General features: G+C 31.3%; 3 protein-coding genes and 2 long non-coding RNA genes across 8 annotated transcripts; 4 read left to right on the top strand and 1 right to left on the bottom strand.

Moving 5' to 3' along the window:
* The first annotated feature begins 265 nt into the window (after positions 1–265).
* On the top strand, positions 266–7474 carry LOC103833777 (selenium-binding protein 1). 3 transcript variants are annotated; one of them, XM_033276378.1, is made up of 7 exons: positions 266–2020; positions 2921–3116; positions 3204–3431; positions 6140–6383; positions 6514–6621; positions 6695–6967; positions 7060–7474. In XM_033276378.1, the coding sequence occupies exons 1-7, from the start codon at positions 1879–1881 to the stop codon at positions 7339–7341; spliced, it is 1473 nt and encodes a 490-aa protein (XP_033132269.1). In that variant the 5' UTR covers positions 266–1878; the 3' UTR covers positions 7342–7474. The 3 variants fall into 3 exon arrangements, with proteins under 3 accessions (XP_033132269.1, XP_009108087.2, XP_033132270.1); XM_009109839.3 differs by having other exon boundaries at positions 1522–2020; positions 6152–6383; XM_033276379.1 differs by lacking the exon at positions 6140–6383 and having other exon boundaries at positions 1541–2020; positions 6519–6621.
* Positions 7475–8076: 602 nt separating this feature from the next.
* LOC103833787 (selenium-binding protein 2) lies at positions 8077–9256 on the top strand. The gene is made up of 5 exons (XM_033278039.1): positions 8077–8508; positions 8597–8704; positions 8798–8892; positions 9011–9071; positions 9143–9256. The coding sequence occupies exons 1-5, from the start codon at positions 8077–8079 to the stop codon at positions 9254–9256; spliced, it is 810 nt and encodes a 269-aa protein (XP_033133930.1).
* Positions 9257–10563: 1307 nt separating this feature from the next.
* On the top strand, positions 10564–13143 carry LOC103833776 (selenium-binding protein 1). Its single transcript, XM_009109838.3, has 7 exons — positions 10564–10823; positions 11169–11364; positions 11443–11670; positions 11775–12006; positions 12091–12198; positions 12268–12540; positions 12628–13143. The coding sequence occupies exons 1-7, from the start codon at positions 10679–10681 to the stop codon at positions 12907–12909; spliced, it is 1464 nt and encodes a 487-aa protein (XP_009108086.1). The 5' UTR covers positions 10564–10678; the 3' UTR covers positions 12910–13143.
* A 3486-nt stretch (positions 13144–16629) lies between these two features.
* On the top strand, positions 16630–21051 carry LOC103833772. 2 transcript variants are annotated; one of them, XR_626281.3, is made up of 6 exons: positions 16630–17357; positions 17449–17648; positions 17735–17824; positions 18324–18438; positions 18514–18595; positions 18679–21050. It is a non-coding gene; the product is annotated as an uncharacterized LOC103833772 (long non-coding RNA). The 2 variants fall into 2 exon arrangements; XR_626280.3 differs by having other exon boundaries at positions 16641–17357; positions 18514–21051.
* On the bottom strand, positions 18962–22684 carry LOC117127110. Its single transcript, XR_004449892.1, has 2 exons — positions 20911–22684; positions 18962–20076 (listed from the first exon to the last, which is right to left on the bottom strand). It is a non-coding gene; the product is annotated as an uncharacterized LOC117127110 (long non-coding RNA).
* Between the last annotated feature and the right edge of the window lie 3794 nt (positions 22685–26478).

Here is a 26478-nt window from a genome sequence, read left to right as displayed (position 1 = left end):
ATCTGGATATCTATAACTCTACAAAACAAATCAAATACTAAAATACAATATCCAAAAAAGAAGCAAATCACAAATACCAATATTTTTTGGAACATATATCTAATTCGATCTGTTATATGCATATATATACATATATGTAAAGAATTATATATATACACATTATATATATTATACTTTATATCAGTTTTAAATTAATTTAAAGAATTAAATTTATTATATTAGGTACTAGAATTTAAAAAGTTAAATAATGTTTTATTTTTGTAATAAAACGTTATTATTAAAATTTTAAATTATATTTTAAATTTTATTTTCTCTACGGATCAAATCAGATATTCTTTAAAATTTTAAAACATTTCGGATATCCGAGTCACCAAATACCTAGGTGGCTAAAGATTGAATGGACACGAATACTTTCATATACCCAAATATTCGATATGTGCCCACCCCTATTTACGGAAACAATTTTAGTAAATTAGTTATTTTTTGCATCATGTGCATAAATTAAAATTTTAAATTTAAAAAATATTTAAAACTAAAATTTTGTTAATATTTAAGATTTTATTATTTTTAGAAACATTTTAATTTTAATACTAATTTGATTGAACAAAAAATAAGATAAAATTAACAACTTTTTTATTTTAAATTTATATATTTAAATTAATAATTTTGGATAATTTTTTTTATCTATATTTTTGGGTAAAGTGTATTAGACCAAATTGTATAAAACAAAGAGAAACTTTTATTAGATTTAAATATTGTATAATTATCAAAAAATAATATTAAATAGTATTTCTAAAATTGTTTTATATTAAATGGAAACCAATGGTATTAGGATTAGAAATTCATAAGTTTTCATAAATTTCATAAAATTTTGAAGATTATTAGTATTAAAAATTGTATATTTACTTAGAAGAATTCAATAAACGCTTAGAAAATTTTAAAATATTATTATATTTGTATTTACATTTTATATTATTTTCTCTTAATAGTTTATGAGTTTTTACAGTTGCCCCAAAAAGAGTTATTACCATATTTTTAAAAGCTTAGGAAAAATATATATCAACACTAAATGTGAATGTCCTTGTTACAATTAATTTCAAGTCATATCAAATTTTGTAGCAATCCATATCATTTTTCCTCATAAAAATAAAAATGGTAATGACACATAAGAAAATTTCAAAAAAAAAAAAAATCACTTCTTAAATAATGGATAGGTTAATGGAGAATTTTCATCTTTGCCAATTTTTAGTACAATTATTCATGTTTACCAACATTAAAGAAATATTTTCAAAAATATTGTCTTCATTAAGTGAAAATGATTCTTATACCCTTGTTTTCTATATATATATAATAAATATTTTTTAATAAATAAAAACTTTTTTTGTTTTTGAATCATACTTTTTAAACATGAAAATGTTTTTTGAATTTCTATTTTCGAATTTTTATTTAAAATTTATTCTTAAAAATCGAATTTATTTTTTAAACTATTTTTTTTTTTTTTTATTTTTAAAAATTTATTAATATATTTATTAGATCTTGAATTTTCACATTCTGAAAATTTTACCCTACCCTTTAAGTATAAACCTTAAGTCTAAATTAATTAATTTTAGAATTATATAAATATATATTTTTATCTTTTATTAAAATGTGAGAGTAAAAATGATTATAAACATGAAAATTTGTATTATTTTCTTTTGTAACACATAAAAAGTAGTATTATGAATGTGGTATTTTTTACAATTTTTCGAAATAACTAGGAAAATTGATAAAAAGCACGTGGGTTTGCAATTCATGTGACGTTTCTTAAAACCACTACCACATAATGGGATCCCACCACATAATATATAACTACGAGATCTGATTTCAAAAGGCAGAGAAATGGCGACTGAAACTAAAGTGATAGCTCCGGTTGGAAGCGGAGAAAAAGGATGCTGCAAGTCAGGTCCCGGATATGCCACGCCACTTGCCGCAATGTCTGGTCCACGGGAAAAGCTCATCTACGTCATCGCCGTCTACACTGGTACACATTTCATCGTATTTGTTTCGTTTATATGATACACGTGCTTTTATACATTAAATAAATACGCAGATATTAGATTGACCTAGGATCAATATTTTTAAATCCGGTCTGGATGTTTAACGGATTATTCTCTGAGTCATCGGGTCATTGAGTCGATGGTGGTTCAATAGATTAATAAATTGTAATATAGTTATATATAAACAAAAATAACTTTATTAAGCAGCAAACAAATTAAAATTATATCAAATTTTATATGTAAGATATAGTTAAATATTTAAAATTTTCTTATGATTTCAATTTTTCGTTTCGTCTGCAGTAAAAAAACTTTTAATTTTTGGTATTAATTTTAAATACCAAATAAGAACTTTGGCTAAAAATAAGATAATAAATAATTAAATAAAATATTATGAAATTAACTTTTAAATATAAAATAAATAATTATATACAAACTTATAATAATTTTTCAATATTAAAAATAAAATAATAGTTTCATATCAATAAATTTTGGTTTTCTTCATTTTCTGTAAATAACATAGTAATTTTCTTTTATCAAAGTCTACAGAATCATAAATCTTGTAATTTCTTCTATTTTTGTAATATTAAAAAGTGCATGAAAGGTTCCATCAACTTTTTCTAGAAATGTTATAAAAATTTTTGAGTTTTATTTGGTCAACTGGTGTTGGGTCACAGATTAATACCATATGTTTGGGATTTTACTGAGTTTTATCGGATTTAATTAACGGTTTTTTTTTTGCTAAATCCAAACCGGATTATTTACGGGTCATTGAATTTACTGATTTGACCATAGATCCAGATTGGGTATGAAAATACTGCATAGGATTAAAATCGTTTATCAAACAAGTATAATTTCTTTTTGAATGGTTTGAATGGGATTTTAAGGAACGGGACGAGAGAAGCCAGATTACTTGGCAACGGTAGATGTGGATCCAAGCTCAGCAACATATTGTAGCGTCATTCATAGATTGCCAATGCCCTTTCTTGGTGATGAGCTTCATCATTCTGGTTGGAACTCTTGCAGTTCTTGCCATGGTGATGCTTCTGCTGATAGACGTTATCTCGTGTTACCATCCTTTATGTAAGATCTTTCAGCCTTTCCTTTTTTCCCTTAAGTTTCTTTCTTGAGGATGACACAGTAAATGTTTTTTTTTCTTGTTTGATGAAGATCTGGTCGCATCTATGCAATTGACACAAAGGCAGACCCGAGGGCACCATCTTTGTATAAGTACGTAGATCCTAAAGAGATTGCTGAAAAGACAGGATTGGCCTTCCCACACACAACTCATTGCCTTGCCTCTGGTGAAATCTTGGTGTCCTGTCTTGGGGACAAAGATGGAAATGCCCAGGGGAGTGGGTTTCTTCTTCTCGACTCTGACTTTAATATCAAGAACAGGTAGCTTATTAAGAAAATCACTCTATTTTAATTTCTTATCACTTTTTTTTCAGAAACACTAAACTATAAATCCAAGTGTTATAGTATTTTGATTGAATGTATTTTTGAAAAATAGTATACAACTTAGTATATTTCAAGTAATTTCTCTATTAATATCTTAGCACAACTCAATATTCCAAACCCAATTTTTTTCTTAATTTTTTATAATCACTATTAAAGGGAAATTCTAAATTTAACTCAAATTTAATACTATTTTCAAATTTACTTTTAAATGATAATATATTTTACAAATAACTTAAATTTATATGAGAAAAATAAAATTAACCTTCCTAAATTATTTATAAATATTTAAAAATGATTTATAGGAGCTTATAAACCCAACCCATCCACTAGATATTAAACCCTGAAAAATAATCACTAAACTATAAATCCAAGTGTTATAGTATTTTGATTGAATGTATTTTTGAAAAAATAGTATACAACTTAGTATATTTCAAGTAATTTTTCTATTAATATACCACTGTTTGCTTATTTGTTATTTTTTTAATTCTGAAAGTTTGGTGAAATAAACAGTCTCGGGCAGAAAATGCTATATTAGCACAACTCAATATTCCAAACCCAATTCTTTTTTCAAAAGTAATGCATAAAGTGGAAAACACAAAACTGTTTTCATTAAAAATAAAAATATTAAGGTGATGATTTTTGCATTGTTTTTAGATTTTAGTTTTTGGTTTTAAGTTTTTAATTTTGGGATTTTTAGTTTTTGGTTCTTGATTTTGAAGTAGATTTTAGTTCTCCAAAATCTTGAATGGTGACACCAGATTTTGGTTTTTGATTTTCAAACTAAAAAAGTTATATATAATGGAAACCATTAAAAATGTTATTATTATAATTAAAATAAAGAAATTTATTTAAAAGTTTTCCAAAATATATTTTAAAATAAAAAATAATAGCTATATTTTTAAATAATTAATTTTAAAACTCCAGAAAAATACACAAGTAATAGTTAATATATATATATTTTTAAAACTAAATAAAATTTAGTTATATTTCAAAAATATAGTAAACTCAATAAAGTTTATGAAATTCAACTTTTAAAGTACATATAATTGAGTAAAATTAATAATCATGTTTTATAAAAATATTTTAAAGATGGTACGTATAAATAATATTATGTAATTCAAATATTTTAAGATATAATGTAATAGATTTATTTTAAATAAAAACTAAACGACAATTTAGTAATGTGTAATCGTTATAACTAACAAATTTAATAAATTTTTATAATATTAAAGTCTGAAATATAAATTAAATAATTATAAAATTAATTTAGCTAAAATAACTCAAATAACTTAGTTGTTTTTAAAATATTGCTGTTGTGGAACTCAAAACAACATGAATATAATCATCCACCATTTGTGATTCTGAATAATTTTGAATTTTATTTTTAATTTCTTTCACTTAGTATTTTATTGCATAGTTTAATTATTTGTTCAAAATTACCTAACGAAAGTTAAAACGTATATGATCAAATATTTTTTGAGTACTGGGATGAAAAATAATTGGTCAAATTGTATATATATAATCACTTATTCTATACTAATAAGTATATTTTTTTGATAACATGATGCTGAAATGAGCGTATGGGAGTTGGAGAAAGAAGATATGATTTTTTTTTTAAATATGACTCAAAACAAAAAGTCAAACACAAAACTAATCCATGATTTTTTGAAACTTTCATTTGCCTTTTTCACCTCAAAACTTTGGATTATTCACGAAAATACCATTATTTTTTTCTTCGAAAATGAGTGTTTTACTCTATCATTCTCATCTTCATCAATATTTACAATATTATCATTGCCATAATTACACAACCACCGTAAATAACTAATTAGAAGTTCTTAATGCACTTAAACATGAACAACCAATCAATTTTCACTCCTATCTCATTTCTTATGCACTAAAACATCACTTTCACTTTCTCTCTATATCCATCAAAAAACTCCAAGATTTTGATTCTAAACTTTTTAAGGTTCATAGAGCCATTTAAGCTCATGATTCTGGATCATTAACAAGTAAGTTGCTTTGGTGGTGAAATTTTGTGTGGTTAGAGAAGTTAAGCAAGTTATCTCACTGGTTGAAGCTATGAAATCATTTTTTTCTCCGACGAGAATACTTATACGAAAGTCTTCTGGTCAATGCATATGTTAGTTTTCCAATTGAGTTTCTGTGAGTTTTTTAGAGACGACTTCTATGTAAGTCTTCCAACTTTTACGTGTTAACAAAAAAATCTCAAAAATACTAGAAAAGACTTCCCGGTAAGTCCTCTAGGATAAATATATTAGTTTTGCAATTGACCGGATTGTTTCAAAAATTTGACTTTTTTTTCTAGCATCTAAAATTTAAGTTTTTTGAGATACAATTGATTATACATCCAAACTCATCATCAAGATATTGATTTTAAAACAAACAAACAAACAAACAACATTTGAGTATTTGCCTAAAAAACATTTGAGCATTCGCATCCTAATATAGTATGCAGCCACAAAAAAGAACATATCACAAGTAAAAAAGTGTATATATCATGAAGGGATGGCCAGTGAAATTGCATATCAATGCCATGACTTGTGATGTAACATAGTGTTCTTGGGTAGACAAAAGGCAAAGTTTTAAGCATTAAAATGGACTTGATATGTATATTTTTTGAGGGGATTTCTCAGGTGGGAGAAACCAGGACATAGTCCCTTGTTCGGTTATGATTTCTGGTACCAACCTCGGCACAAGACAATGATCAGCACCTCTTTGGGAGCACCTAAGGCCTTCTCCAAAGGTTTTGATCTCCAGGACGTTGCTGATGGCTTCTACGGAAGTCATCTTCATGTTTACAGTTGGCCAGGAGGTGAAATGAAACAGTTAATTGACCTTGGAGATACTGGTCTCATACCTTTGGAGGTAACCTGTAGTCAAATATCTCACACAATCGTCATTTGCTTCTTCTTCTCGTCAGAAAACATAAATAAAAGGAAATAATTGTTATCAGTTTTATTAATCTTTTTAACTTATAATTTATATGTGGTTGCATATCAGATTCTTGCATGATCCATCTAAGGATATAGGATATGTTGGGAGTGCACTGTCGAGTAATATGATAAGATTTTTCAAGAATAGTGATGAAACATGGAGCCATGAGGCAAGTCTACTTTCTTTATCTTCTTCTTTACCTTAAACATATGATAACCCATAAATATTGAACTGGATTTTAGGTCGTTATATCAGTTAAACCCATAAAAGTAGAAAACTGGGTTCTTCCAGAAATGCCAGGGCTTATCACCGACTTCTTGATCTCTCTGGATGATCGATTTTTCTACTTTGTGAACTGGCTTCATGGAGACATTCGCCAGTATAACATCGAAGACCCTAAAAACCCTGTCTTAACGGGACAAATTTGGGTGGGTGGTTTACTACAAAAGGGTGGTCCTGTTAAGGCTGTTAGAGAAGACGGCGGTACTTACCAGTTTGATGTTCCTCAAATCAAGGTTTGTACCAAACAAAATTTAATCTTTTGGAGCATCTTAGCTTTTATTGTTTCTTTGCTATAATCTGTTATATTATATCTCGGTGTTTTCAGGGGAAATCTCTGAGAGGAGGACCTCAAATGATTCAGCTTAGCCTTGATGGTAAACGACTGTATGCAACAAACTCGTTATACAGCGTGTGGGACCGTCAGTTTTACCCTGAACTTATGGATAAAGGATCACACATAATTCAGATTGATGTTGATACAGAGAAAGGTGGTCTCTCAATAAACCCTGATTTCTTTGTGGACTTTGGTGAAGAACCTGATGGTCCTGCGCTTGCCCACGAGATGAGATATCCCGGCGGAGACTGCACATCTGATATCTGGATTTGAATATGATCCATAAGAAAAGATTTGAGTCAGTTGTTGTCTTTTGTAGTGTAATAAATAACTGTTTTCATCCAGACATAAAGCTTGTTCTTCTCTTTTGTTACTTAATCAAAACTTTCAGTTTATATTACGTCCATATCTTTTGAGTTTTGAGCATTTCCAGTGGTGCATGTTTTATGAATAAGTAGGGATTAGATGATAATCCGTGCGCGGCGTGAGTTTTTATACTAATGTTTATGTTTGTTCATTAAATGGTTTATCATTTTGCAATACTACAATCTTTATCGATGGTAAAATGACGATACAAATATTGGTCTTTTAAATATACCATCATTGTTGAAGAGTTAACTAACGTATTATAGCTCATTTTAATTATTCTTATGACTTCATGTGCATAAAAGAAAATTAACTTTTGGGGCTGACACAAATCATTAAAACCAGATACGCAACATGACAAAAGGAGATTAGGTTTTCTACTCTCGATTTTTTTACCATTGACTCTCTGTAAGTTATCATTTAATATTAAGATCTCAATAATTTTTCAATGAAGATTTTGAAATTAACATTTTTATATATTTTTATATATTATATAATTAAATTTATATGATATTAATATATATATATACATATAATATGCATATTTATTAATGACGCTTCATATCTACAGTAGATCATTATGCTCTAATGTTTTCTTTCTTGTCTTGATGAAGATCTGGCCGCATCTACGCAATCAACACAATGACCGACCCAAAGGCTCCGTCCTTGTACAAGGTTGTAGAACCTAAAGAGATTTCTGAGAAGACAGGATTAGCGTTTCCGCACACGTCTCACTGCCTCGCCTCTGACGACATGTTGGTCTCTTGCCTTGGTGACAAAGAAGGAAACGCCAAAGGGAACGGGTTTCTCCTTCTTGACTCTGATTTCAACGTCAAAAGCAGGTGGGACAAACCAGGGCACGCCCCAAAGTTTGGGTATGATTTCTGGTACCAACCTCGGTTCAAGACGATGATCAGCACTTCTTGGGGAGCACCTAAAGCTTTCTCCAAAGTTTTCAATCTCCAGCACGTTGCTGACGGCTTGTACGGAAGTCATTTACATATTTATAAATGGCCAGAAGGTGAAATGAAACAGATTATTGACCTTGGTAATACTGGTCTCTTACCTCTCGAGGTAGTAACATTACTTCAACATGTTATATAAAATGTGAGGATCTGTGTTACCGAGGAATATAATGTAATGTTTTATGTGGTTGTTGCAGATAAGATTCTTGCATGATCCGTCTAAAGATACAGGGTATGTTGGGAGTGCATTGTCGAGTAATATGATAAGATTTTTCAGGAACAGTGATGACACATGGAGCCATGAGGCAAGTAGAGTTTCAGAATTATCTTCATGACCATCTTTTTTTCTTTGGTTCTTGAAAGCTATGATTAACCATTAGTTTGATTTTTTTTGGTAGGTGGTTATATCAGTTGAACCACTGAAAGTAGAGAACTGGATTCTTCCAGAAATGCCGGGGCTTATCACCGACTTCTTGATCTCCCTCGATGATCGGTTTTTTCTACTTTGTGAACTGGCTTCATGGAGACATTCGTCAGTACAACATTGAAGACCCTAAAAATTCTGTCTTAACCGGTCAAATTTGGGTGGGGGGATTACTAAAAAAAGGCAGCCCTGTTAAGGCTGTTAGAGAAGATGGTACCACTTACCAGTTTGATGTTCCTCAGATCAAGGTTTGTTTTACTTACAAAAATAAACATTCATTTGGGAGCACATTTTTCTTTAATATCTCGGGTATTTGTAGGGGAAATCTCTACGAGCAGGACCTCAGATGATCCAGCTGAGCCTTGATGGTAAACGATTGTATGCAACAAACTCACTGTTCAGCGCGTGGGACCGTCAGTTTTACCCATGGTAAAAGATTTATATGTGAAATGAATGAAGAAAAGATTGGGTAACCAAGCAAACGCATGTGTTAGCTAGGAAATGTCCTTTTAGTGGTATTTCTTAACAATTGTTGTTCTTATACTCCCTCTTAGTTAAATCCAATTTTGTATGCTTGCTATGTTTCGAGCAGTATTTTTAAACCCGGACCGGGTTGAATCATGAGCCGAAAATAATTCGGGTTGGGTTAATGCCAAAACCCAATTAAAGTTGAACCGGTTAAAAACACATATTAAACCGTCAGAAACCCGGGAACCGGCGATCCAATGAACCGACCAAACCCCGGTTAGTATATAAACCTCGGTTAGTATATAAACCAAAATTTTAAAAAGTATATTTTGAAACAAAAAGTTCAGCTTCTTCTTAAAGCAAAAATATGATTTATTAAAGTTTAATAAAGTATTGCCTGTCATTTTTTTTTTACTTCTCTACAACTCATAAGTTACAAGATACAAGTTTAATATTCACGTTAAGATATTGTTTTTGTTTAGTTTTCATTTTGTTTAAATTTTATTTCATGATTATTTGTTTTGAAGACTTTAATAATTGAAACATTTACGTTTGTGAAATTTGTATTTCAAAATATATTTTTTACCTAATGTGTATATAATTTTTTACAGGTGATAAGGATTTAGAGTGATAAGATCTGAGAATAAATTTTAAATGTGATTTTCATATTGATTTTAGATTTGAGCTATTAATTTCTTTTTATTTTTGTTATATTTTGTTATATATAATGGCTATTTAAATATTTTATTTGATATGATCTATTTTTGTAAATATATGCTTATTATTTACAAAATATCATTAAATTTAGTTTAGTCCAATTAAATCCGATCGAACTACAATGACCATGACCCAAAACATTTTCTGTTCGCTAGCTGGTTCGGTTTAGAAGTTAATACAATTTTAAGTTTGCCGTAAAAAATAATACACCGTAATTAGACAGTTGCACTTCACAGATTCATTTTTATCTTCTTATTTTGTCAATGGACGAATTGCATTATTGTTTTATCAGCTTTTTGCATGGAGACGTATTTTTAATTCAGATACATCCTGCGGTCTGGTCAACACAACCTACAAATTTGGCAGTAGTTATGTATTAAAATACTACAAATCCAGTGTTTTCCTAGAAGATTTACATCTATAGTGACGCGGAAGATATTGTTTTCCGTCACATATCTTACCTTACACATACTTTTTGTAAGTAAAGATAACAACGAAAAGTCACAGCTAAAATATTTGCACTGACAAATCAAAATCACGTGGGTGTGTGTTTGCGATAAATTCAAAGGAGACGTGAAGCTTAACCACTACCGTATAATATTAAATTATATATTTAATAGATATATCTTGATTTCAGAGACACAGGACTCAAGAAAGGCAGAGATCGAAAATGGTGACTAATACTGAAGTGGTAGCTCCCGCGAGCAACGGCGTTGACGGAGGATGTTGCAAATCAGGTCCTGGTTACGCGACGCCACTCGCCGCCATGTCTGGTCCATCGGAAAAGCTCATCTACGTCACCGCCGTCTACTCTGGTACACTTTTGTTTTATATTTTCTTTTAACCTGTTAGAGATCGAACGTTTTCAAAAGTATTTTCAGACAATACTTTTAACATTGGTTGATGAATGATGATGTGAAAATCTTTTTAGTAGGTCCTACGGAATCTCAAAGATTCTAGATCGAAATCACCCCTTGTGATCTCTCTCTCTGTTTTCAGTTTCCTGATTAGATCTCTCTGTTTTAAGGATACATTTATGACTAAGAATCTTTCTTCTTTTCTATTGTCTGGTTGAATCTTACTTTTAAGATCTCTTTTTGATCCTACTGTACTTTGGTTGTGGATTCTTCTTTTTAATATTTTTTTTGTTGGTTTTGAAGGAACGGGACGAGAGAAGCCTGATTACTTGGCAACGGTGGATGTTGATCCAAACTCACCAACCTATTCAACCGTCATTCACAGATTGCCAATGCCCTTTCTTGGTGATGAGCTTCATCACTCTGGTTGGAACTCTTGCAGCTCTTGCCATGGTGATGCTTCCGCTGATCGACGTTACCTCGTCTTACCATCCCTTATGTAAAGTTCCTTCAGCCTGAATTCATTTAGTGTTGTTTAAGTTCACTATCTTGATCTTTCTCCTTGTTTGAATTAAAGATCTGGTCGCATCTATGCGATTGACACAAAGGCAGACCCGAGGGCACCGTCTTTGTACAAGTATGTGGATCCTAAGGAGATTGCTGAAAAGACTGGATTGGCTTATCCACACACGGCTCACTGCCTTGCCTCTGGTGAGATCTTGGTGTCCTGTCTTGGAGACGAAGAGGGAAACGCCAAGGGGAACGGGTTTCTTCTTCTTGACTCTGATTTCAACATCAAGAACAGGTCGCTTATTACAAAACTAACTCATTATGTTTTACTTTCTTTCTTGTCATTGTTGATAATAATAGTTACTCTAAATCATTATGGTTATTGGGGGATTATGTCAGGTGGGAGAAAGAAGGACATAGTCCCTTGTTTGGTTATGACTTCTGGTATCAACCGCGGCACAAGACAATGATAAGCACTTCTTGGGGAGCACCTAAAGCCTTCACCAAAGGTTTCGATCTCCAACACGTTGCTGATGGCTTGTACGGAAGCCATCTCCATGTTTACAGTTGGCCAGGAGGTGAAATGAAACAATTAATTGACCTTGGAGAGACTGGCATGTTACCTTTAGAGGTATACATAATTAATCAAACGTCTCATTTATATGTTTTCTTTCTTCAGACTAACATTAATAATCTTTCCCTGTTGTGGTTGCAGATTAGATTCTTGCATGATCCATCTAAGGATACAGGGTATGTTGGGGGTGCTTTGTCGAGTAATATGATACGATTTTTCAAGAACAGTGATGAAACATGGGGCCATGAGGCAAGTCTTCTTTCTTTTCTTGTTTTATTTCAAATGTATGATTAACACCTAGTACAAATTGATTTTCAGGTGGTTATCCAAGTTAAACCACTGAAAGTAGAGAACTGGATTCTTCCAGAAATGCCGGGGCTTATCACCGACTTCTTGATCTCCCTCGATGACCGGTTCCTCTACTTTGTGAACTGGCTTCATGGAGACATTCGTCAGTACAACATTGAAGACCCTAAAAACCCTGTCTTAACCGGTCAAATTTGGGTGGGAGGGTTACTACAAAAGGGCAGTCCTGTTAAGGCGGTTGGAGAAGATGGTAACACTTTCCAATACGATGTTCCTCAGATCAAGGTTTGTTTGTACCCAAAATATGAAATCTTTTTGAGGTTTTTAACATTTTGCATTGTCTTGAAACTGCTTCTTCTCTGGTAATTGCAGGGGAAATCTCTGAGAGGAGGACCTCAAATGATCCAGCTTAGCCTCGATGGGAAACGGTTGTATGCAACAAACTCGCTCTTTAGCGCATGGGATCGTCAGTTTTACCCGGAACTCATGGATAAAGGGTCACACATAATTCAGCTTGATGTTGATACAGAGAAAGGTGGTCTCTCCATAAACCCTGATCTCTTTGTGGACTTTGGTGATGAACCTGATGGTCCTGCACTAGCACATGAGATGAGGTATCCAGGTGGAGACTGCACTTCCGATATTTGGATTTGAGTTTGCAAATGTTTAAAGACTGAGGTTCTTGTGTTTCGTTTAAATAAAGTTTTATTAGTTGTTGAATAAAACGTGAATCCGTTGCTCAAAAAAAAAAAAAAAAAGAAGAATAAAACGTGAATCCAGACCATTTATACTTTGTTTGTATACTTGGACTCCTTGTGGCTAATAATGCTTTGTAATAAACACTATGTTTTTAATCGTTTTCTTTATAAATACCCCAGTCTTTAAACATTTCCAAACTCAAATCCAAATAATCATTAACAAATTGGGTTTGCTCAATTTGCTAATAAGTACTAGTTTTTATATTATACTAGGGCCAGTCCAAACTACTACCCGGTTTTTGTTTAAATTTTAGTTTTGATTCAATATAAGTATGTTTATTTTAATATATAAATTTTAGAATCTATTATAAAAATATAAGTAGCTATAGAAAAATCCTTACTAATAAAAGGGACCTTTTGAGGCTCCATAGAGCGTCCACATCAGCAAAAAAAATTCTCCCGAAAGATGACACGTGGCATAAAATATAGTTTTACATTTTAATATTACTAATTTTCAAAAATTATAAATAATATGAAACATACAACATAAAAAATAGAAAAACTACATTGAACATATGTAAAGTTACCATTTTTCACTTTAAAAAAAAAGACGGCTTAATTCCATAATGTAATACTACCGTTTTATAAAAAAACAAAAAACATTATATATAATTTCGAAAATAATAAATATATGTAAACATACAACATAAAAAAATAGAAATACTACATTAAATATAGAGTAATTGGCGTAGATACACTCATAAACTCATGTAATTTGCTATATAACCTTGAGGCTCCATAGAGCGTCCACATAAGCAAAAAAAACTTCTTCCGAAAAATGACACGTGGCATAAAATATAGTTTTACATTTTAATATTACTAATTTTCGAAAATTATAAATAATATTTAAACATACAGCATAAAAAATGAAAAAACTACATTAAACATATGTAAGATTACCATTTTTCACTTGAAAAAAAGACGGCTTATCTCCATAATGTAACATTACCGTTTTATAAAAAAAGTCAAAAAACATTATATATAATTTCGAAAATAATAAATATATGTAAATATACAACATAAAAATGGAAATACTACATTAAACATATGTAAGATTACTATTTTACATTTTTATTTTAAAAACTAATATGTAAACATACAACATAAAAAATGGAAAACAACATTAAACATATGTAAGATTACCATTTTTCACTAAAAAAAGACGGTTTATCTCCATAATGTAACATTACTATTTTGTAAAAAAAAACATTATATATAATTTCGAAAATAATAAATAATATGTAAACATACAACATAAAAAATGAAAATACTACATTAAATATAGAGTAATTGGCGTAGATACACCCATGAACTCATGTAATTTGCTATATAATCTTGAGGCTCCATAGAGCGTCCACATAAGCAAAAAAAACTTCTTCCGAAAGATGACACGTGTCATAAAATATAGTTTTACATTTTAATATTACTAATTTTCGAAAATTATAAATAATATTTAAACATACAGCATAAAAAATGAAAAAAACTACATTAAACATATGTAAGATTACCATTTTTCACTTGAAAAAAGACGGCTTATCTCCATAATGTAACATTACCGTTTTATAAAAAAAATTCAAAAAACATTATATATAATTTCGAAAATAATAAATATATGTAAACATACAACATAAAAATGGAAATACTACATTAAACATATGTAAGATTACTATTTTACATTTTTAAAAATAATATGTAAACATACAACATAAAAAATGGAAAAACAACATTAAACATATGTAAGATTACCATTTTTCACAAAAAAAAAACGGTTTATCTCCATAATGTAACATTACCATTTTATAAAAAAAGAAAAAAACATAAATATAACTATTTGACAATTTGTCCAGTTCTTCTATTAAACATTGCCGTTTTACATTAAAAATGGAAAAATACATTAAAATTTAAACATATATCTTAAAATATAAAATATAGATATTAACAAAATATAAAATATAAGAAAGAGAAATACAAAATATATAGAAAAATAAATAATAAGTAAATATTATAAATATATAAATATATAAATTATATATACAATAATAAGTAAATGCACAGTTTTCAAAAAAATGGAAAGAGTACATTAAATAAAATGGACATCTATCTTAAAATGGTAGTAAATTATGTAAAAATGAAAATACCACATTAAACAAAAAAAATATAGTTTTACATCAAGAAAGTCTCTATAAAACTCATTATTCTATCAACATCAACCTCACACTATCAAAAAAACTTCATAGCACTCGAGCAAAAAAATGGTTCCACCATCAAATATTGCCGTCCCAAAAACCTTTAATGACCTTGAAGGAGATTTTTTATAACAACAAACTTTTTGTTAGGTGGATTCATTGTTGGAAAACCCGCAACTTCCAAAAGCCAAACTTATTCATGGGAATTGAATTGCTTTTCTTAGACTCAAAGATATTCTTACAAATTTAAATTAATCTAATCCATAATTTTATTGTTAATATTCATACTAACTCTTTCATGATCAAACCATTACAGTTAATAACCATTCAAGCGTTTATCCCGAAACACTTCCTTCCTCGCCGAATCAGGTATTGGTTCATGTTGGTTTAGTATTGTTTTTGGTTTATTAACCGGTTTAGGATGGTCCTATTGTAAATATAATTTAAGATGGTTTAGCATATATTATGCTTAAAATAACTTAAATTAAATAATAGTAATATTATGCTTAAAATATAATTTTAGAGAGTTTTTAAATATAGTTTACAGCACATTATAGGGGATGAATTTAATTCATTAAATTTATTTATTACTTAAAACTAAGTTTTTTAAAAAACATACTGAGTTATAAATATCAATTATGGACTGGTGAGTATAACATGAAGACAAAACTATAAATATTTGATTTTCAAGATAAGAAATTCAGCTTTTATTCAGTTACTCAATATATAATATCTTAAATTATTTTTTTTTTAAAATATACATAAATTTATATATATAGATTAATCTTCCAAACTTAAACTATTATATTATATATGAATGATGTTTTTAAATAAAAATAATTTCTGATTAAAAACAAAAATAAAAACAACAAATTGTTATTTTCAAATAATGGAAGTAATTTACATTATACTATCATTTAACAAGTATTAGATATGTTTTGATATATCATTATTTTCTATATCCAGAAAACAATAAATTGTTAAACAGCAATATCATCTAGGTTAAGTATACGAACAACACAAATTCAAACATCAAAAAATATTTACATAAACATTATAATACAATAATTTAATCAAAAAATACAATTCAAAAAACCAATATTCAAAAGAATAGTTATATACTTAATATTTGAAAATCAAAGATATTTTTGCTAAAATTGTACTTACCTGGCCAAGGAGATCGACCATCTTTTTACGGATGGATCGATTGTTGAGCATGTGGTCGATCCGAAAATACTCTACAGTTTAATTAAATATCTAAAACATTTATTTCAACACTCAACGGATAGTTTTGCTAAATATGATAACTAGATAGCCAACAAAATTACAAAAAAGATATTTAAATAGTAAAAAATATGTTAATTTAACGTGTTAAAATTTAAAAATAAATTTTAATTATGACATGCATCTTAACATTTATATAAATATATATATCATACCTTAAATATAAATAATTTAACAATTTAAATTATAAAAATAATAAAAATCCCGGGCGTAGCCCGGGTTAATCCCTAGTCTTATATAATAAAGTTGGCTTGAGTCCCTCTTTATGCTGCCACATCATCAGTATGCATAGGGCATTTTTCGCCACGTGTCACTTCATTAAATTTTAAATGAAATCGATTTTTTCGTTCTGAATACCGAAACCCATTATGGGCTCTACGACAGCAAGACTTCTGTTTGGGCTTATATCATGTTGTTTTCTCAGGCCCAATGGTTTTGTGTGTGAGCTTACGATCCCTCTTCTGCTTCCTGTAATCCAAGATTAGGGTTTCTGTAATCGAAGAGCTTACCATCTCTCTTCCACTTCCTCGGCCAAGTAACTCTCGGGAGTTATGTCATTCAATGAGAAAACCCAAAAATCCCATGAACTCTTCTTTATTGCTGCCTTTATTTGTTGTTCAGTAGCTATCTTCAGCATCTATATATATTTTCGATATGGCTTCCCCGTTTCCCATAGTCTCCGCCTATTACTTCTGGACTGAAACTCTCAAACAAGATCTTCAAAAATGGCAACTTCCAGCTACACTTTTTCGAGTTGAAGACAGGCCGGTGAAATGATATTGTTCAGACGAGACTTCTCCGTTTTTGGGCGTCTCAGAATGTGAAGAAAGGAGGTCAATTGATGAGCATGGATATGCTACTGCTTGATGCCAAGGTATTTTTGTAACTGAGATCTTTTTTGATTAACTATGTTATTATCGAAGTTGTGTTCAAGATGTTGTCTGAGTAACCTACCTTCTTCTCAGGTGACGATGGTTCAGGGCTTCAGGCATCAAGAAATGTACACCGGCTGAACATCTTCTAACAGTTATTGAGTGACAAGAAGCAACCGAAACGTCTTTATGGAGATATCCGAAACGGTTCAAACCAATCCCAGTGGAGCACTTCAGATTTCTGAATTATGACCAACTAATGGTACGAGCCAACACCAATTCTGATTTACCAGGTTAGATTTAAATTCACACTTTTAATACTTCTCAATATACTACTTTGATACAAGACTTACTAGCTTTGGTTATATTTCCTCCATAGATATTGTTGGCCAAGTAAAGAGGACTAGAACTACATACAGGGAAGGAGACTCAGAGTACAACACATGATGATTACCATAAGCATCAAAAGGTATAAACTCACATACAGTTTTTTTTCTATTAAAGTTTAGCCAACTTTCTTTATTATTATCATGCAACTAGCTCGAATTCTTAAATATATAGTATGCCCATCTATACTGAAAAGTAATGTTCTAGCTGTCTTCACTATTTCGTGATTTGGTATTATATACAAACTGCTTTTGGCCCAAAGAAAGTCAACATCATATCATATGCACTATCATATGTATGTTTTATGGATAAACGTGAAACCATCTCTAAATAAAAACTGTTATGGTACAAGAAACCGAACACGTCGTCGTACGAATGCAGGTTCCAAATAATTAATGAGCATTATCTCTGTAGAACCCATACATTTGTATAGATTATACGTTCCTTTCTTAATTAAATAATTTGAGCTGTCATCCTAAATTATAATTTGATCTTATCTTCTCTAATGCTTCGAGCAAATATAGAAAGCAACTAGGTCTATGTGTCGACATGCATAAAAAATTTCGCAACTGTCGTTCCAGGAACTCAAATGTATGCCTAAGTGTGTTTGAAGGATTGGCGAAAGCTCTTGATGAAATGAGAATTTCTATTGAACCGAAGGTGGTGGTTGCCACAAACTTCAACCCTAAATTGAGAGTAAGCAATTAACCACCATTTCTTAAGCATGATATAGCTGGTCTTAAAATGTTAATTGACTCAAGTTTTTTTCAGGTCGGCTCTTCCTGAATGCAACCTCTCCAATCCATTTCTATTTTAATAATGACAGTGGTGCAGGTAAAAGTTATCTTGAGAGGTAATGACTTTCACCACTATTTTCTACATAAGGAGAAAACCTTAATAGTCCAAACCCACTGACTGAAAGCGGTTCTTATTTAGGACATGCGGCATTGGAAAAGGCTCGACCTCCAGCCCTATAAAATATGGGGGTGTTGAGAAGATTGAGAAACTAAAAAAATAAGCAAATCAATATATAAACATATTTAGGAACTAGATGTAACCAAAGATATAAAACTCCGCGCAAAATAAAACATCATTTGTTGTTACATAATATATACTATATATTATTATTTAAGGCATTATTGAAACTATTTATATATTGCTTTAAGATATAACTTTTAATAATTTTATCACATTACATTTGATTTGCAATTGATTTAGTTTGGAGATGGGTGTATTAATTTATTCTCGTGAAAATTAGTTATTGTAATAATATTAAAATCTGATAATCTTAGAAATAAAATATTAGTTATTTTTACCTTAGATTTTCTTCAACTATATAAAACTGAAATATAAATCAAATAGAAAAATATAAATATTTACTTTTTTCTTAATTTCTAAATTTAATAATTTTGTGTTCTCTAACAAAAAAATGTTAGTGGTCTTTTCAACTCAAACCAACAAAATTTAATAAAATTTACAGTATACTTTTAGAATAAAAATAGATTACATTTATAGTTTAGTAACAAAGTAAATTTAAATTAAAATATTTTAATATAAAATCATTTTAGTTTAAAATCACCCGCCCGTAGGACGGGACAACCCCTAGTATAAAATAATTTTAAATGATTCATTGTTTTTGTCTTATGCAATTCAAAAATTTAAGTATTCAATTTTTTTTGTTATTGGAAATTATATATAAGGTGAATAGCTGAATAAGAAAAAATTAATTAAATTTCAATTATGGTATTTAACTGGTTGAATTGTAAACATGTCTCATTATCTAAATATTATTTATCTTACTTTTATAAGTGTTTGAAATTTTTTTTGCCTTTTCAATTTTTTGTTCCACGTCGTCCAAAGTATGTTTTAAAAATTCATCAACTCCATATTTATTTTTCTCGTTTTTATAGACTTTAAAATTTTGAAAGTGTGAGAGTTGATAAAATATAATGCATGTATGAATTATAAAGTTCATGGCATACATGAGTACATTTGTTAGTGCTTCTTCTGGATAGCGAAATAAATATATATATAACATAAAATAACATGTTCAAGTATTAGAATTTATACGAAGCTTTTCCATTGTCATTTATTCTATAATTTTAGCAAACCAAGCTTTGGGATTTGATATTGAAGTAGTGTCATTGATATATTTGACAGACCAATTACTCGTATGAACCACTAAATTGCCTTTAATTGATTTATATATTGTATGAAACTTGCAAAAAATCTTCAAAACGCAAAAATTGTATTCCAACACTAACTACTTCCCCTCACGTCTCATGTGGCTTGACTCTTGCTACTTAGTTCACTACTTTCCTTACCCATGGCCATCTAACAATCTCAATCTCTGATTCGTTGATAATCTTCATCAAGTTTTCTACTACAACCTACATCTTGGGCCGTAGGTATCGTAAAGAGATCAGCAAGCTATCCAAACTAATGCTCATGCAGCTGCATGCGGAGTTATTGTGGAGCCATTAATCCTTAGGTTTGTTTCTCTCATTGGTTTGGGCGTCGGGTTATAATCTGGTTGAGCACAACACTGAAGCCGTAGGGATCCCTCTTTAACAAAAGATGGCCTGTCTGCACGTATGTAAGAGCTGCAGAGCCACATGTTTCAAATTTGTATAAAGTGAATGTGGATAAATATGAAAAAGTAGATATATTAAACGATTCATTTTTTTTTCATCATCTAAAACTATGTACACTATATCAAACCTACCTGAATACATCTTATTCTATAAAGAAAGGTTTGCTTCAATACAATTAAGGATAAAATTCTCACATACAAAACAATTTTTTTTAACGCGAACCAAATCAAACAATATGAAAGGTAAAATCGTGTGTGTGTAAAAAATTAATAGTTTAATATTCACTGAAGAACATTTGGGTTGAGATGAAGTAACAAATATAACAATGAAACTGATTTGTTACACTGAAACAATGACCAAAGAAAAATCATTTTGATCAATTTCATGACTTATAACTTTTTAATCAAAGAAATATTGATGTAGATAAGAAGAGACCACATATGGGTCATAAGTTTAATTTCAATTAAACTTAATTTAGTTAAAAGCCTATATATATAAAATTAGCTTTTTCTCTTCTTATGACAAGTAGAAACGATATTTGATGACATGTGTTCCCATGTATTTTTGTTTTAACATTTTAGGTCTTTTTTCTTTTACACTATTGCAATTTGGTTAGTATTTTCTAATTGTGCACTATTATTTTTCTCTCACTAACCATTATTATATGAAGTTTTATAATATATTTTATTAGTCAATAACATTGGAGATGAATAAAGAAAAAATAAAAAAATAAAAATAGATTTTAAATATTTTATTTATTCACAACTAAAAATAACATAAATTTTACTATTTTATTAATTTTCTATTATTTTATTTACAAATTATAATTTATTTTACTATTAAAAATCATAAAATAACTAAACTAAAAAAAAACTAGAGTAAGAGACATAATCTAAACTTAAATCTCCACAATCACAAAGAAAAAATAGAATACTATAGTAACACTTACTTAATAAAAGTCTGGAACACAAATGAACGCGATCAAACACCAATCCAAAACACACAAAAAATGATCAAAGAAAGAATAATCACCAGACCAAAGTCACCACAAAGCAGGAAAACACATGCATAATGCACAACCACCAGCTAAAAAGTATGAAGCACCTCACAGACAAAACAACCACATACAAGGAGCCTCATACCAATGAAGAACCAAAAAGCTCTGAATAGAAGAGACCAAAGCACCAAGAGACTAACTCTACAAACTTATACCAAAGGAAGCAAGAGAAGAAGAAAAGCAACATAAGGGAGGGAGAATGAAAGCCAACCACAGAGAAATCAGAGCTCAAGTTTGAGACAAGAAATAATCTTCCAAGCCCACAAAACATACGTGAAGGAAAACACTATCCAAACCTTGAGTGGTATATATATGAAATGAAGAGCCACTAGAGACGCAACCAGCGATGAAAAGTGCAACGAAGTGAGAGAACAAAGAAAGAAAAAAAGACTACACAAAATCAGCAAACTGTGGAGCCATCCTCGAGCTATGAAGAGAACATAAAAAGTCAGATCACCAAAAACCAAATCTTGAAAACCAAGACTAGCAGAGACTATCAACGGCAAGCCACCTACGAGGAAGACAACTAAACTCTGACCCAACCCAAGGAGATGTAGTTCCTAACATTAGCCAAATCTAAGGAAGAAGAGGAAAAATATTAACTAGAACAGTGTACAACATCATGAGAAACAACCGCACAACTTGGAACTCGTAAACCTGATCTACAACAAATATCAGATAATCTCACAAGAGAAGAAGAAGAGGAAAAATAAGAGAAACAAAGGTGAACTTTTTCCGGTGATGGTAAGAAACACCACATACCAGAAATGTAAATAAAATACATAGATGGTGTCAGCTCAAGTCAAAATATGCGGAGACAAAAAAAACATCTTAAAAGAATAATGTTTAATGTTGTTAAAAAAAGAATAATGTTCAACAATGTGAAAATATGAAATACAATTTTGACGCTGAAACCGTTAATATTAGAATCAACAATTGCTTAAATTCAAAGTTATTGAAATTCAATATGCTTTACATTAGAAGGTCAATTCACCACTAACAAATACTAATATACAGACAACAACACATTATTGAAAAGACGAATACATAATATATTAACCTATACCCTAATACTACATAACACAATAAAATATTTAATCATACTCTTCCACTACAAGAAAACACAAGTTTTACGAGGGCAGTTTTCCTCGTTACTTCGTCGTAAAAGCAGTGTTACGACGAATTAGCGAGGAAACGCGTTTCGTCGTTATACGTTTGTCGTAACGCATATATCCTCGCTAATTCGTCGTAAGTTAGCGAGGAAATAATTTCGTCGTAAAAGCGAATGAGGATATTTCGTCGTAAAGACCACGTAAAGATTCCACGTAAGGACGTCGCTAAGTTTCCTCGTAAATACCACGAAAAGCTTTCCTCGTAAAACCCACGTAAATAAATACTCGTAAAATTAACGTAAATACCTTGAGAGCTTTCCACGTAAAGAAAACGTAAAAACCTTGATAGATTTCCACGTTATTTCCATGTAAATGTTTCCTCGTAAAAACCACGTTAAGCTTCCACGTAAAGAAGCCGCAAAATTAGCTACGAATTTACTTCGTTTCATTATTTTATAGAAATATAAAAAATTATAATTATAAATATAATTTATAAATATAATTTAAATTATTAATAAAATTAAAATTCTAAAAAAATCAAAACCAAAATATTTTATATAGAAATAAGTTTTGAATTCATAATACAATAACCGAAATTAAAAAGAACTAAGGGTGGTCGTTAATTAATCGCCTCGTAGAATTCATCACTCCTCGCCTGAACATCCGCCTCGGCATGTGAGTCGTCGGTCGGTGACTGGCCTGGGATAGGATTTTGTTGTCGCATGGTCCTCAACAAAGTCGCCCATTCCGGATTTGTGGCCGCTACAACGTCCAAGAAGCCCTCGAGTCCACCCATACGAGATCGGAGCTGAGTAGACTCTATACGCAGCTGAGTAGACTCTCTACGCAGCTCTTCGGACTCCCTACGCAGCTGAGAGACTTCCTCATCCCGTCGCTGAACATAAGACGATGTCGCTCTCGGAACATCGTTGACGGAACCAATCCCCAACGTCCGTCCCTTTTTTTTAGGGACAACCTTAAAAACAAAAAATAAATTTTGTTAGTAAAAATTTAAAGTTAAATTAAATGAATATTTAAAAAAATTAAAATTTTAGAAAATTTACCTCCTCGTAAAGCTTATCCACTTCAGGTGTGGATAAGGTGACGGGTAATCCATCGGTGGACTGTTGGGTCAGCTGGGTCTGGCGTTCTTCAACCCGAGCAGCCAAATCGTTGTAGATTTGCTCGGACTTGCCATCTATAAATCGGCCCGCCTTGTTCTTGTGGGTCCTCTCGTAAAGTTGCATAAGAGACGGGAATTCTCCCGTCTCTTTGGCCTAAAAAAACATTTAAGAAAGTTGTTAATTAGAATATATATAAAAATATACTAAAAATTTAATATAATTAAATTTTTAATTACCATTTCCAAACGGACACCGGCGTGGGGTTTTTGGCCCGTAGTGTGAAGCATCGGCCCGTTCCCGTGCTCATCGACTGTGTTACGGGAGTTAGAGCAAGACTGGGCGATTCTAATGGAATCAGGAAGACGCCAATATCGGATGAGGCCATCCCAGACATCCGTGGTGAGCTCAGCGGGTTTGCCACGCTCATACCCCTTCACGATCCAGTCACCCTTCCAGTTGGAGACCGTGTCCAACAAGCGAACTTTCGCCTTCGCTTCAAACTTCTTTCTCACCCTCTCAGTGATCCCCAAGGCCCAATTATATTTTTGCTGTTGGAAAAAATAATTTATAATTAGTTTTTTAGAAAAAAATATATATATAAATAATAAAAAAATTTAAAGATATATATTTAATTAATAGAACTTACAGCGTAAATTTTGAACCACGTCTTTCTGACGTAGTGGGGCGTCATTTTCCAGTTCGGATGTGCCATGGAGAAGTAACCTTTTATCGTATCGGTTACGTCCGATGCAAGACATCCGTCAATCCCCCACCTGAAAAATACAAATTTAAAATATAAATTATTTTTTAAAGTTATAAAAGAATTTAAAAAGAATAAAAAAATAATGAAACATACCATAAAGTTCCGTCCGGTCGGTCGGGGTCGATGACTGGTAAACCTTCTCTGCCTGGCAGACGGAGAATGTCCTCTACGGTGTACTGCGAGTAAGGAGCACTCGGAGGCACCATCAAATCGGGATGAATCTCGCCCGCGGGCATCGGAGGTGCCGGCATCGTAGGAGGCACAGGAGGAGGAGGAGGCATCTGGGGAGGCACGTGAAGAACCGATGGTGCACTAGAAGAAGGAGATCCAATGACTCTCTGAGTGTACTGAGTCTCGGGGACAGTCTCCTGACCCGAAGAACCGGGAGCTGAAGAAGACGACGGGTCTAAACGACTACCCGGCTCACCAAACATCTCTCTGTAATGGGCAGTAAGTCTACCTTTTCGAACCTGAGAAAAAAATTTAATTTTTTAAATTTTCGTGAACATATACTTCCCAACATTATCCACCTAATCAACACTAAATAACATAAGATCCGTAAACCTATCTAAATTCCCTATACTAACCACCTAATCTATCCTAAACTAATCAAACTAGAGAGGAATTAGAGAGACTTACCATTGCTACGAATTAGGGAGGAAGTGGAGAGGAAGTAGAGAGGAAAGACGGAGCGAGCTCGCTCGGGATATATATAAGATTACTTGTCCTCGTAAATTCCTCGTAAACTTACGAGGAATTACAGAGGCCCGCGTTTTCAGTTACGACGAAATAGCGACGAAATACAAAGGCCCGCGTTTTCGTTAACGACGTTTTTACGACGAAAAGGGTTACGTGGAATTAACGAGTTAACCAGTTACGAGGAATTAGCGAGCCTTTATTTTCTATAAATACCCACAACTTTCCTTCTCAAACCACACACACAAACTCACAAAACACACCCTATCTCAAATCACACTCCTCACCAAAATACTTTTCAAATTAGAAATATTTGAAAAAAAAAAGAAGAAAAGAAGATATTAGAATTTATGTGGGTGAGACTTAAGTCTCGCCACATATAATTCCAGTATCTTTCTTTTTTTCTTTTTTTCTAGTTTTTATACTATGAGGAAGTAGCAAGTCCCGCTTTTCACCAATTTAGAAAATTTGGAAAAAAAAAGAAGAGAAGAAGATATTTGGAACTCATGTGGTCGAGACTTACGTAAGTCTCGCCAAATGTGATTCAAGCATCTTTCTTCTCTTCTTTTTTTTAGTATTTTTAATATTTTCGTCGTAATATCGTCGTTAGTTTACGACTCTTTTACGACGATTTTGGCTTACGTGGAATTAGCGTGCCCCGCTTTTTTAATTTCGTCGTAAAGTCCTCGTGGCCTTACGAGGTGTTTACGACGAAATCATCCTACGTGGAATTAAAGAGTGCCTTCTTCGTCATTTACTTTACGTGGTATTTACGTCAATTTACCTTACGAGGTGTTTACGACGATTCTTTCCTACGTGGAATAAACGAGTTCCTCCTTCGTCATTTACTTTACGTGGCATTTACGTCAATTTACATTACGAGGTCTTTACGACGATTCTGTCCTACGTGGAATAAACGAGGATTACGTCGTACATTCGACGTCAGGTTACGAGGAATTAACGAGCAGTACCTTTAATTCCCTAAAATCCGAAACCCCAAACCCCAAAACCCATATTCCTTATCTTCTACTTCATATATTCCAAACCCCATCTTTATTTTCATTCCAAACCACAATTCCCACATTTACTTATTTATAAAACAAACTCCCACAATTTCTTATTCATAAAACAAACTCCCACATTACCTTATTCATAAAACAAACTCTCACATTACCTTATTCATAAAACAAACTACACAAAATCAAATACATCAATCGGATACATCGACATTCTCGTCATCACTAGAAATATCATCATTTTCATTAAACTCGTCTTCTACAGCTTCGTCTGTGGCATCATCGGTAAGATCTTCGTATTCGTGATTATGCGGATCAATGAGATTGATGTCATCAACTTCTTGTTCAGGTTCCTCGACTTCATTTATCTGTTC

This window comes from Brassica rapa, chromosome A08, assembly GCF_000309985.2.
Source record: "Brassica rapa cultivar Chiifu-401-42 chromosome A08, CAAS_Brap_v3.01, whole genome shotgun sequence".
Lineage (NCBI taxonomy): Eukaryota > Viridiplantae > Streptophyta > Magnoliopsida > Brassicales > Brassicaceae > Brassica > Brassica rapa.
This window is presented reverse-complemented; position numbering and strand designations above follow the sequence as displayed.